Source organism: Atractosteus spatula, chromosome 1 (genome assembly GCF_055471065.1).
Source record: "Atractosteus spatula isolate fAtrSpa1 chromosome 1, fAtrSpa1.hap1, whole genome shotgun sequence".
Classification (NCBI taxonomy): Eukaryota; Metazoa; Chordata; class Actinopteri; order Semionotiformes; family Lepisosteidae; genus Atractosteus; species Atractosteus spatula.
Window position 1 is genome coordinate 21,976,614 of NC_142706.1, and position 14,375 is coordinate 21,990,988.

General features: G+C 40.2%; 1 protein-coding gene across 1 annotated transcript in view; it reads left to right on the plus strand.

Moving 5' to 3' along the window:
- The first annotated feature begins 1,395 nt into the window (after positions 1-1,395).
- enpep (glutamyl aminopeptidase) overlaps positions 1,396-14,375 on the plus strand; it is a 58,241-nt gene continuing 45,261 nt past the window's right edge. Inside the window, exon 1 of the mRNA XM_088923594.1 lies at positions 1,396-2,324. Within this exon, the coding sequence (XP_088779720.1) occupies positions 1,681-2,324 (644 nt within the window). The 5' untranslated portion in view covers positions 1,396-1,680. The remainder of the gene's footprint in view (positions 2,325-14,375) is intronic.

Below are 14,375 nucleotides of genomic sequence, written 5' to 3' on the forward strand. Positions count from 1 at the left end.
GTACATGTGTTTATAACAGCATGATTGTTGAGAATACCTATTTTATTGAATAACATTATTAAATTTGAAATAATGTATATTATATAATTTACGGAGAAATGTTATTGCGTTAGACAAGGTATTCAGGTAACTCAGGTACATTTTTTTAACGTACATGTGTGTTTTTCAGGCCACTTGTGAAACATTTCAGGTTTTTAACTACAATATGAAAGTGTTTTCTGTGTAAATAATAGGTTCTCTATTGTATGAGTTATAAAGTTAAATATTGGAACTCACTGCATGAACTTAATCAATTTATTTTAAGATTATTTAACAAACTGGTGAAAATAATTGTTTACACAAATGATGCCAATACACTCTTTTCTGTGACTTTTACATACATATATGAAAATAATGTGTAACTGCAGTTATATACAGTATTTGATAAAAGATCTTTGCTTTATATTCACTAAGCTTAGCAATTTTTTCATTCATTTTTATGCCTCAAACTGAAAATTTTAGTATAAACTGCACTGAGCTATGAAATTCACAGTTTTCTTAGAAAAGCAAGTTAGAAGAAATCTGGAAATACTTTGAGGTAACAACACAAAGTCAGTAAGCTACTCAGCTATGATGGTTAAAACACATCATCTGTGGCTTTAAGTGCCCACAATCATAAAAACAGTGGATGAAAATGAACAGCAAAAGTTTAGTTTATTTTGATTGGTTACCTTTCCCTTATTTTTCTGAAACAGTATAATTTCACAGAATGTTAGCATTATATTTAAAATGCAGACTGTAGAATGTCTCATATTTCAGAGGTAAACATATTAAGCAAACATTTAAAACTCTAAAGTGTATTGTCTAGCCACAGCCTTTAGGGTTTAAGTCAGCAGCATATGAATATACTGTATAATAACAGTGATTTTAGTCTTTGGACAGCAGGATGATTAACTTTTAGAAAAAAAAATCAACACAGACTGGTATGTATTTATTTTTTGAAAGTTTTTGTATAGTATTCAATAGCACAAGCAGTGCATCCAAATCAAGTGAAATAAAGTCATGTTCTTTACAATCCATAAATGTCCTTGAACCAGTCCATTGAAAAGAAGTGTATTTTCAACGCTCGTAGCAGATCTGTCCATATCTTATGCAACTGTGGGCAAAGGTATAATTGGGTCATGTTGCTTTTAAATACAAACCTTTACCACGTAATCAGCACTTACTCTAAGGTTTTCTTAAATGAGGCATCCTCTTCACTCCCACTACAGGGCACACTACGGTATTTTATCCTTTTTCTGAACTGCTGACAGTTACTTGGCATGTGATAGCTTACAATTGCTGATTAACATACCAGTGTTTTATATTTAACCCAAGGAGAGCATGACTAGAGAAACAGCACTGTTTCTGCCTCCTGTCAGAAGCTAGACTTCAGCCAGTGTGTTCCCTTTTCCTCTCTGCCTGCAACCCCCTCCCCTCCTTCTCATACCCTTAGGAAAAGAAAACCAGAGAAAGGTTTTATTGTTTGTTTTTGGTAGTTATCATTTTAAGGAAACATTTCATAAACTTGCCACGGACCAGATTTTGTTGGAGAACAGAGACCTTTTCATGGACGTTTGAGGTATTCTGTTCTGGGCAGATTTTGTTTTAAATCAAAGCGCTTTCAGAGCAGTGAACAACTTCTCAAGACGGAAAGCAGTCATGCAGAACATGGAGTGTGATGGTGAGCGTAAGAAGAGATACTGCATGAGGGGTAAGCATGTGGCCATCATATGTGGAGTTGTAGCGGTAGCAGCTCTTGCACTAGGTCTTGGTCTAGGACTCTCCAGACCTGAAACCTGCAAAGCTCCAGAGGAAATTCCAAGCACACCAAAACCAACAACAACAAGTCCTCCTGAACCTCCACCAGTGGAGCGAGGACCTTGCCAGCCCTCTAACAATAGCAACGGAGAATGGAAAAATTTCAGACTGCCTGACTATATTACTCCACGCCATTATGACCTGCACCTGGAACCAAACCTGGACACTGACATTTACACAGGAAGAGTCATCATCTCTCTTCAACTTAAAACAGATACTAAATATCTATGGCTTCACATACGTGAGACGTTTGTGAGTGCTCCTCCCAAGCTTCAGAAGAAATCAGGAGACAGTGTGCACGATGTTGCATTGGTCCAGTGTTTTGAATATAAACCCCAGGAATATGTGGTGATTGAAGCAAAGGAGATGCTCTCCCACACTGCTAAAAATGAGGAATACCTGCTGACACTGGATTTCCAAGGATGGCTAAATGGGTCACTGGTTGGATTTTATAAGACCACTTACATGGAGAAAGGAAATTTAAAGTAAATATTTACTTCTTTTTCTTTGAGTGCATGTGTATGTGTGTATGTATGCCTGCTTAATGTTTAAATGTTTCTGTTTATATACATTAAAATGGTACAAAAATTAAGCATTACACCCCTAAATTTATATTTTTTACTTTCAGTGTACAATCAATAACTGCAACTTAGCAGTCTTACTGAACAGCCTAACTGTTCTGATGGAAAGGCCATTGCAAATTGGGATGATTTTTTTAATCTTTAGTTGACTATAAATTAAGAACAAATCTTCACCTATAATGATGACCTGAAGGGTACCACTTTATACAGCAGGACATTTTACTGAAGAAATCTGAGTAAAGAACCTTTCTGAACGGTACTACAGCAGCAACCCTCTCAAGATTCAAAACCATGACTGTCCACACTGGAATCTGAATTCTGCTTCCTTGATGTAGAGTTTTAAGAAAGTACTGCTGATTTATTATCAGAATGCAAATAAAAAATGGTCAAATATAAGTGCATGTATATAACTAAAAATAAAATGAATAAAATAGTTTTCTTTATTTCTAATTTCTAAAAATGATAGTCATGATGTGCATGGTAATTGAACAATGACCTCTATATAAAATTTATCCAGGTTGTAAAGTGAGTTCCCATGTCAATAACACTAAGTTTAAGGGTATATTTAAAATTATTTCACCTTTCTAGCTATCCCATTGAGGGTCACTTTATGTATAAAGATTAATGTTTTTCCTTATATGTGCATAACTAGGTGAATAACCATATACTGTGCTAAAAATAAATTCATTATCTGATTTTTCCAAAAATATGAGGCAATTAAACAGGTTAATATTTAGGAAACTGCAGTGAACAGAAAATTGAACATGCCACCATAAAAAGACCCAGCATATGATTAAAAGAACAAAGAAATTAAAATATAATAGAAAACATTTTAATTAATACTGCTCAAATTCTGCGTGGGATAAGTAATTTTAAACCAAGATGCATTTCGTAGTGTACTATTTAAACTGAATCACTGATAGTGTTAATGTTGCTTGTTTTAGTAGAAATTATACAAAAAACACATTCAGAGCTTTGAAGTCTTTGCTTAGATATAATAACAATTTGTTAATAATATTTTCACTTATCTCTTAGTCTGTATTAATAAAAGACCAGTACCAATCAATTTGTCAGGAACAATAATTAAATTTCAACATATTTGCATTAGCCAGACACAGCACATCCTGCAACTCTTGTTAATACTGTGTGTTACATTTGTTTTTCCTAGCATGTCCCAAAAATATTTAGGTGGAGTCTAATACAGAACATATTGCTTGATAGAACAGTTACATCAACTCCTTATGTGTCCCGTGTCCCTTATTGTCATTTTGTCAACAAATTTTTATTATTTTGGACAAACATCCCTCATTATGTGATCAGCATTTATTTTCTGTAGGTAAGAGGAATATTTTTAACCTATAATTGTACAAACTATAATTTTGTGGGCACACCAGTCTGCTTCCAAATTATTTAATGTATACTTGGGATATAAGTAACTTGACCTTGTGTACTAAGTTAAAAAAATATTGACAAGAGAATGAGTGAATAAAGCAATTCTACTGCTAACCACAGAAAGTGAATTGCTTTTGTGTAGGTATGTAATTGACATAAAAGATTGATGTCAAGTGCTGACAAAAAATGTCAAGTGCTGGAAAAATCAGTTACCTGTTTTTCAAAGGTCTGACCAATTCAAAAGGTTGTTTCATTTTATATTAAACTCAGTCACATTCACAGTTTCAAATTACAGGAAAAAAAAGACCATTAATAATTTTAGTGTTCAAACTCATCTGATTCAATTATGCTATGTTTTAAAAATTCTTATTTAAAAAAATGTGTAATTTTGGATTTCACAGCTGAGTATATTGAAACACAGTTATAGTATGTAGTACACTTCAGTATAGTTCTTGTCTTTTTGTAATTTGTTTTCTCTCTTCGGTTTCAGGTCTTTGCTTGTTTAAGTTTCTTTTTCCTGTATCAGATCTTCCTGTAGTTTAGTTTCTTTTTCCAGTTTCAAGTCTGCTGTAATTAATTTTCTTCCTCCATTCTCAGGTTGGTAGAAATGCTATAATAGTGCACAGCCTCTTTGATGAGGCAGTCGCCTCTCCACCTCCACTTCTTCCACATTATCAGATGGTTTTACTACTGGATCTAGTCACTTTTTATAGATTGGAAAAGGGCAGTTTCAGCAATTTCCATCTGACACCATCTCGAGTGCAGGCATCTTAGCACTGACAAAAGTGTCAGTAAACTAGATGAAGCTTCAGGGGAATTACTGTCCTTCATGGACAATGCCTCTCATGGCATCACATTCCCCTCCCTCAGGTGGAACTTATCTCCTGAAACTGTATTAGTGTGCACTGAAAATGTGTGACAGATCATCAGCATTGGCCTGGTGTTTACCTGCGTCGTGGGCCACCAACAATTTGTATGACTGCAGGCTCAGACTCCCCAGACATATGACTGTCGCTTTTGTCATTCTTCATAATCAATCAATCAATCAATCAAGGTTTATTTATCAATGCACAAACAGTACAGAATACAGAGGTGTTGTCAGCAATGAAATGCTTTGTCCACTAGCTCATTAAGAGGGATAGAAAAGTAAAAGGACAGGAATTTATATGGATTATATCAACATCAGGATACAATAAATTAAACAATTGCAATTTACAATACAATTTACAGATTGTGCGAAAGTAACACAAGGATAGGAGGTATTTAGTGCTCTTTGAATGTGTTCTGAGAGTGCAAAAGCAGCCGTCTGGGCAATTGCAGGCATCTGCTGTGGTTGGCTGTTTAGCAGTCTTACTGCCTGGGGGAAGAAGCTGTTACAAAACCTGGTGGTCTCGGTCTGTATACTTCGGTATTGTTTTCTGGCTGGTAGTAGAGAGAACAAGTTGTGTTTAGGGTGACTGGGGTCCCTGAGGATTGACCTGGCCTTCTTGATGCATCTAACAGAGTAGTTATCCTCGATGTTTGGTAGCGTGCAGCCGGTAGTGTTTTGTGCCAGTTTCACCACCCTCTGGAGTACCTTGCGCTCTCACCAGTTACCATACCAGGCAGTGATGCAGCCTGTTAGGATGCTTTCAGTGGTGCACCTGTAAAAATTTGTTAGGATGTGTGACGGCATGCCGAATGTTTTTAGTCGGCGGAGAAAGAATAGGCGCTGCCGTGCTGTCTTGGCTACGAGGTTGGTGTGGTGAGTCCAGGTTAGATCGTCTGTGATGCTGACACCTAGGAATTTGAAACTGTTGACTCTCTCCACTGCGGAGCCGCTGATGTGAATGGGTGCGTGGTCTGCTCCTCGATGCTTCTTGTAGTCCACTATCAACTCCTTAGTTTTGCTGGTCTTCAGAGAGAGGTGCTGTCATCATGCTGTCAGCGTTTCTACCTCCTCCCTGTACGCGGACTCATCACCGTTCGTGATCAACCTGATGATTGCTGTTTCATCCTCAAACTTGATGATCGAGTTTGTTGTGTACCTGGCGACACGGTCGTGGGTGAATAGGTAGTAGAGGAGAGGGCTGAGTATGCAGCCCTGGTTGGCGCCAATGTTCAGAGTTAGGGTGGAGGATGTATTTGTGCCTACTCTCGCTACCTGCAATTGGCCCATTAGAAAGTCCAGGATCCAACTGCAGTCAGGAGAGCTTAGTCCTAGGTCTTGGAGCTTGGTGATAAGCCTTGAGGGTACGATGGTTTTGAACGCTAAACTGTAATCAACAAACAACATTCTCACATACATTTCTTTCTTGTCTAGGTGTGAGAGGGTAGTGTGTAGAGCAGTGGCGATGGCGTCCTCAGTTAATCTGTTTTGTCGGTATGCAAATTGCTGTGGGTCCAAGGTGTCAGGCAGTAAGGAGGCGATCTGTGATTTGATCAGCCGCTTGAAGCATTTCATGATGATGGATGTGAGTGCAATGGGGTGGTAGTCATTAAGGCAATTGACTCCAGTTTTCTTTGGGATCAGGACCATGGTGGTTTTCTTGAAGCAAGAGGGGACTGCATTGAGTGAGGGACTGATTAAATATGTCCGTGAAGATGTCCGCTAGTTGATCTGCGCAGGCCTTCAGAACACGACCAGGTATAGCTTTGGGGCCAGGAGCCTTGAGTGGATTAGTCTTTTTAAAAACTTTGTACACGTCAGCTCTGGAGACAAACAGTGGATGATCCCCCTAGGTTACTGGGATTTCCTTAGCTGGTTCCGTATTATGAACTTCAAACTGTGCATGAAATGAATTTAATTCATTGGGGGGAAAAGCAATGTGTCGTATTGCTGTATTTCACTTTGTAATCTGTGATGGTGCGGATTCCGTTCCACATATTCCGAGTGTCCCGGTCGTCATGATATTGTGATTCCAGTTTTACCCTATAGTTATATTTGACTTTTTTGATGGCTTTTCAAAGATCGGATCTGGATTTTCTCTACGTGTCCTTGTCTCCAGAGTTGAAGGAGGATGTTCTAGCTCTGAGTTTAGCTCATACTTCTCCATTTACCCACGGTTTTTGATTTGGGTATGTGCGAACAGTAATCCTGGAGACAACATCTTCTATGCATTTGCTGATATAGGTAGTAGCAAAGCCGCATACAGATTAATGTCATTCCCGGCACCTTCACAAAAAATCCACCAGTGAGTGGTGGAAAAGCAGTGACTTAGAATAGCGTCCAATTTCTCTGACCAGTGCTGGGTGGTTCTTGTCACAGGCTTCTCCTGCTTGAGTTTCTGCCTATAGGCAGGAAGTAGCAGGATGGAGGTGTGATCGGATTTGCCAAAAGGAGGTCGGGGGAGGGCTTTGTAGCCATCCCAGAAGTGAATGTAAACATTGTCCAACATGTTTGCTCTGGGTATAGGGCAATATATGTGCTAATGCAGGTTTGGCGTGATTTTCTTCAGGTTCACACCATTGAAGTCCCCCACTGTAATGAATGCGCCTTCAGGGTATGAGTTTTCATGAACACTAAGGTGTTCAAGTTCAAGTTCAAGTTTATTGTCATTATACTCATATACAGGTATATTGTATGACGAAATGCTATTTAGCTAGCTCTCGGACATAAGTAGTACAAAGAAAAAAAAAACAACAACAATATAATTTTATAACAAAAGAAAGACAGAGACAACAGGCAGTGTGCAAAAAAACAACAACAGGTGATGTGCAAAACAACAAAAAGGAAACAGGTTATGTGCAAAAACATGCATCAACAGAATGAAATAAAGAGATAGAAATTATGGGGAGTGAGCTTTTGACATGTATGGTAGAGGTAGATTTTCAATGTGTGTTTGGGTTTTTGGTAAGAAAGAAGGCACTGTGAGGTTCAGATCATAGGTGAGAGGTGAGGTGAGAGTGAGAGAGGCTGGGAGTTTAATAGTTTGATAGGGCGGGGGTAAAAACTGTCTCTGAGTCAGGTAGTCCGGGCCCGAATGCTCCGGTACCGTTTTCCAGATGGTAGCAGATCATAAAGTCTGTGGCTGTGGTGTGTGGGGTCTTTGATGATGCTTAGACCTTTCCTCAAGCACCGTCTGTCATAAATGTCCTGTATAGATGGGAGGGCAACCCCAGTGATGGACTGGGCAGTTTTCACCACCCGCTGTAGGGCTTTGCGGTCAGCAGTACTACAGTTGGCATACCACACTGTGATGCAGCCTGTCAGTGTGCTTTCTGTAGTGCATCTGTAAAAGTTAGTGAGGATCTGGGGACATATCTTAGCCTTCTTCAACCATCTTAGGAAGTACAGGTGCTGTTGTGCTTTCTTGATCAGACAGGTGGTATTGAGAGACCATGTGAGGTCCTTGGTGATATGGACGCCAAGGAATTTAAAGTTACTGACCCTTTCCACTTCAGTCCCATTGATGTGGATAGGGGCATTTCCTGAAATCAACAATCAGCTCCTTGGTTTTGCTGATGTTGAGGGTGAGGTTTTTGTCATCACACCACGTTGTAAGGAGATTGACCTCCTCCCTATAGGCCCTCTCACCATTGTCAGTGATCAGACCTACAACTGTGGTGTCATCGGCAAACTTGATGATGGAGTTGGTGTTGTGTTTGGCCTTACAGTCGTGGGTATAGAGGGAGTAGAGCAATGGACTAAGCACACACCCCTGGGGGACCCCAGTGTTCAGAGTTAGTGTGCTGGAGGTGTGGTTTCCAAGCCTGACAGCCTGAGGTCTGCCTGTCAGAAAGTCCCGAAGCCAGTTGCAGAGGGTGGTGTTGAGACCCAGTGCACTGAGTTTCTTGACTAGTTTCTCTGGGATGATAGTGTTAAAAGCTGAGCTGAAGTCGATGAATAGTAGTCTTGTGTATGTGTTCTTTTTGTCCAGATGGGATAGGGCAGTGTGTATGGGAATGGAGATTGTGTCATCTGTGGATCTGTTGGACCGGTAGGCAAACTGGTACGGATCCACTGTGTTTGGAATGGTGTCCAAAAATGGTGCCTCTCGAAGCACTTCATGATGACAGGTGTTAGTACCACTGGTCGGTAGTCATTAAGACATGTCACTGTGGTTTTCTTTGGTATTGGGATGATGGTGGTTGTCTTGAAGCAGGTGGGGACTACGGCTTGGGCCAGAGACATGTTGAAAATGTCTGTGAATACACCCGCCAGTTGATTGGCGCAGGCTCTGAGGACGCGACTGGGTATGCCATCGGGTCCTGCAGCCTTGCGTGTGTTCACTTTTAGCAGAGATCTCCTCACCTCATCTGCAGACAGTGAGAGCAGCTGGTCAGCTGCGGAGGGTGCAGTTCTGATGACTGGTTCTGTTGTTGGCTTCAAACCGAGCATAGAAGGTGTTGAGCTCATTAGGCAGGGAGGCATCATGGGCAGGTGCACAGATGTTCCTCCTCTTGTAGTCTGTGAGGGCCTGTATACCTTGCCACATACGCTTTGGGTCATTAGTGGTGAAGTGTTCCTCTAATTCCTGTTTGAGCGTGTTTTTTGCATGTTTAATACCATTGTTAACATTGATCCTTGCTAACCTTAGTTCTGATTTATTGCCCGATTTGAATGCTGCATCCCTTGCTTTGATTAGGGTGTGAACCTCACTGTTCATCCATGGTTTCTGGTTAGGAAAAGTTCTTATTTCTTTTGTGAGTGTGACATCGTCAGCACATTTCCTGATGTAGCTAGTGACTGATGATGCATATTCCTGTATGTCGGTGTATGATCCCTGTGTGGCTGCCTCTTTAAACACATTCCAGTCAGTGCATTCAAAACAGTCCTGCAGGATTGATTCAGCTCCTTCAGGCCACACTTTCACCGTCCTGACCACTGGTTTCACTCGCCTGTGCAGCTGTCTGTATGCCGGGAGGAGAAACAGAGTGATGTGGTCTGAGTTTCCGCAGAGGGGGAGGGGTACTGCCTTGTAAGCGTTCTGAATCTTGGTGTAAACATGGTTCAGAGTGTTTTCTCCTCTCGTTGGGAAGGAGACATGCTGATGGTATTTTGGGAGAACGACGATAAAGGTTGCGTCGGGATGTGCAGATTCCTGTTTGTTTATTGCAGTGTGCAGTACCTCTAGCGCTTCTTTGCCATTAGCGTCAGGGGGGATGTAGATGGCGGTGATAATAACAGTTGTAAATTCCCTCGGCAGATAGAAGGGGCGGCACTTGATCATTAAAAATTCCAGAGCAGGTGAGCAGTGTTCCGTGATGGTAGATACATTGTTGCACCACGCGTTGTTAATAAAAATGCATACTCCCCCACCCCTGGTTTTACCGGACTCTGTAGTTCTGCCCACGCGGAAGGCAGAAAATCCATCTAGGTGTATTGCTGAGTCCATAATACTGTCTGTTAGCCGTTTCAGTAAAAATAAAAGAATCCCAGTCCATGTCCCAAAGCCAAGAAGATAAAGGTAAAGCACATCCCTGCCGGACCAGCTCTCCAAATACTTAAAATAGGGCCTGTAAACAACCAATGCAACCCCATCAAAGCCCTTCCTGCCCAACACACCATTGATATTAATTGGCTTCAGGAAACCCACATTGTAACAGATGATGCAGGCCAATACTATATCAAAGGTTTTGACTTCTGTGGTAATTCTGTTCCTTTGGCAACAATATGTAACCCAGAGACAACACATCATCAGTTTAGAAGTATGCATTTTGGTAGTCTGGTACTGTTATTGCCTTGTGGAATCCCTCCAGGCTCCTGTGATGCATCAGTGGTCTCCTTGCAGAAAAGCCTGCACAGTTGCAAGGCAAGTTCATTCCTCAGAGATTCCATTTAAATAGTCACTTCAGTTCCTCTTCATCGCCTATAATCCCAATCATCAATCTGAGGAAAAATGCCAGGAGGGATGGAATGGGAGTATTCCCCATTAAGGCTCCAAAAACTCGGAGACCTTCTGGTGGGCATTACCTGGCTTAGCCCTTTGTATGTCCAGGTTCCAACACAACTATCCTCATCAACTTGCTTGTAGAAATCCAGGAGCTTCTAAATGAATTTAAAAAAAATCTACTGCTTGCAAATAAGTTAAAAACTAATACAAAAAAAACCAAATTCTTGCAAGTCTTCCTTTAACCTTCTTTATGTTGTAAACCCCCAATAACACTCCCAGAAGAGGTCCTGGCCAAAGTCTTGGCTTGCACCATCACAACTTCAAATGCTATCACCCACATGCAAAACATGGCTGTGCCACTTATGTCCGAACCAACATTGTCCAAGCAAACCATCTAGCAACAATCACATATTCTGAAATCATAGTGGTCGGTATAAACATAGCTAATGTTTATAAACCTCCCAGTACCTACTGGGAACAGCAAGTGCTGCCTTTTCTCCCCCACCCACCATCTGTGTGGCAGACTTTAACAATCATTTTCAAGATTGGGGATACGCAGCATCAGGCAGTGATATGAGGTACTTGTAGGCCTCAAGAAATGGCCTAGCACTTATTGCGGACCCTAAAGAAAGGAGAGACATTCCATTCTGCCAGATGGAACACGAACTACTCTCCTGACCTGTGTTGAGTGAGCTCTTTCAATGAAACGCTCTTGCCTACACAGAGTCTTGTCGTAGACAGCCCACACACCCAACACTCCCCTCTACCTATCCATGCAGGACTACACATCCTAATAGTCAACATCCCAAAAAAGATTAGGTGGGACCTAAGAAGAGCAGGCTTGAGCTAGTACAGTTAAACCCTCTAGTGCAGTATTCCAACATTTCTGCAACAAAATATCACTGTGGATATAATATACAGCAGGATCTGTAGTACTATCTACAACGCTGGCTGCTCTGCAATCCCATGTGACTACCAACCCATCTACAACACATGCCTAGATGAAGAGAGTATTGCTCTTCTAAAGGCATATAAAGCATCAGGGGACCCAGATATAGTAGACCTTAAATCCCTAAATGTGGGGTGTCAGTCTTAGTGGGAGCCCTCTGGGCTTCATGCTGGTTCATGCTCATCTTGACCCAAATATGTTATGCTATTTGTCTTAGATTTCTCAATGTAACCCCATTAAGCTTGGAAATGTGGGCAATCTCACCCCAACAAGACAGAATAAGGCAAATAAGGTATGACACCTACCACTATTCATAATTTCCTGTGAGGTCCTAAAATAAAGACTGTTGGATATGATTTTGTGCCACCATGTGCACAAGTAACAACAATAGTGGCTCCCTTTTGGAATTTGGCTTAGAATTTTCCTAAGTGGTCACTGAAGTCTCCTTATTTCTGGAATCCAATAATGCTTTGACGGTACAATATTCCAATTTTATAATAATAGTTCTATATATGTCATAGCATCTTGGAGCTTCTGAATCTTCAATAAGTTTGTTTCTTTGAGCCAGTTATACGCCCACATAGTTTAGAATGTCCTTCAGCATTTCACACCCTCTGGGTGGTTTCTTTAACAGTAGTTCTGGTTAGCTTTACTCCTGAGATCCATTTAGCTTCTTGAATGGTTCTTTATCACTGTCTTCTTGGAGTAGCAGGGCATTTGTTCTGTGACATTCCACCAGACCAACAATCTGGTCAATGTTTTCTGGATTTTCTTGACACACAAACAACTGTATATCCACAGGTAGGCTTTAAAAGAAACACCACCCACTGAATGACTATATTAGAGGGTAGTTCTTTTGGTTGTAGGAGCCGTGGTAGCTCAGATGGCATGGGCATCTAGCTTCCGATTGGAACGTCCCAGGTTCAATCCCAGGTAGGGGCAAGTGATGTAGCTTGCTCTAATTCCTTCCAGATGGCTGCCAGGTCCACTCGGCCTGCTTTCCAAATGAGTACCAGGGGTTAGTCCTTCCGGGTGTAATAGGCTGGCCAGAGTGTGATGCTGACCACCTACAGTGTTGGATGGTTAAAGAAAAATGGTGGCCCTTGCCTCCCATTCTGCATGGGCCTTTATGACCTGAAAAGGGACCTACCTACCTTCTGGTTGTAACCACTTCCAGGCCTGGATACACCCAAAAGAAGGTTTCAGGGGCCTATGAAATCTATGAGCTCGGATCTTTGCTGTTACTCCCAGTTTGGCAAGTACGTTTTCTTTAGGACATCATAATTGTCATTGTAACATGTTGTTCTAGGTCATAGCAAGCTTCTCTCACCAATAAAGATGAAATTGGGCAGCAAAATATCTTGAGCGGTAGCAGTTGCTGAAGACTATTGGAAGGTTGTTAGGTCTGTCATTCATTTTTGATTTGCTCCAACCTTGATGGATGCTTGACTTAATGAAAGTCTGAGCTCGTCTAATGAAAGGCTTATGTCTCACTAAGCATTGTGCCAGCAGTGTCTGAAAGATCTTGACAAACACCAATTCTTTAATTTGTTATGCTTAGAAACTGATTAATTATATTTCATTGGGGATAGGGTACTATAAGTAAAGTGTATAAATGATAAAGATGCATTTAAAAAAACAACAGCTAGAATTACTATATTATTTTTAGGTGTGTTCCACATGATACTAAATCTGAACTTTACAAGTTACAAAAAAGTTATACAATTATATTTTTGATGAACTGTTATGAACAGGCTGAATTAAAAATATATTAAAATATGTTAGAAAGTAATGTTATTATATTGAATATGCTAAAAATAGCATAATATACATACTAGCCCAATCATGTATACAAATTATGATCCATGTTCTGGTCATTTCTGAATAGATTTATTTTATCAGCCAAGAATACAGTACATATTCTTGTGTTGTTTCTGTTTCTGTTTCTGAACAAAAAAATGTATGTTCTTTTTTGCTTTTGTGTAACCAAAAATAGAAACAGGATTAAAAGCATAATAATTAATGACTCTCACATCTGTATGCGCATCAAACTAGAATAGATTCATCTCAGTTACAAGTAAAAAGATTGCATTCCTAAAGAATATAAACAGGATTAACAGCTTTGCAAAGGCTGAAAATACTGAGAAAGAAAACTCTTGAAGAAGTCAGCCTTTATGTCTGTTTTGGCCAGTGAATCAGGGCAGATGGAAATGATAATGTCAGAAATAAAAAAGATTGACAGTGGGACAGAGTGAATATAGAGGGAGAAGTACAAAACTAAAAATGAATCTGCCTTCTAGTTCTAGGACAAAATTGTTTGATTATCCCACCACATTTTTTTACCAAACAGTCCAAAATGGTTAAATTAAATGTCATAAAATGTAATGAAATTATATACCAAAAAATGGAAAGAAGCATGGAAAACTGCATGATAGCATAGACAAATAGAAGTAAACACATTTAAGAACAAAGAAATGTTTGTGACATCATTGCAAAATGCAAATCAATGAAAGACTAAATGACTGGAATATAACCCCAGAAAAAAATGAGAAAGTTAGAACAAGACCAGATAAAAGATGTCAGATGGGATCAGAAGCTCCACAGCATTATCCTGAAAAAGAGAAGTACCAGACCAAGACAATTGGAGGAGGTTTGGGGATGCAAAAACTGCAGTAGACTGAATGTGGCTAATGTTGACATGCAGACACATGCTTTAGATTACAAAAGTAAGAAGGGAAGCCTGTGAAATCAACCGAAGAATCCATGGTATTATAATTAAACATTTTAACTCTTTGGTGT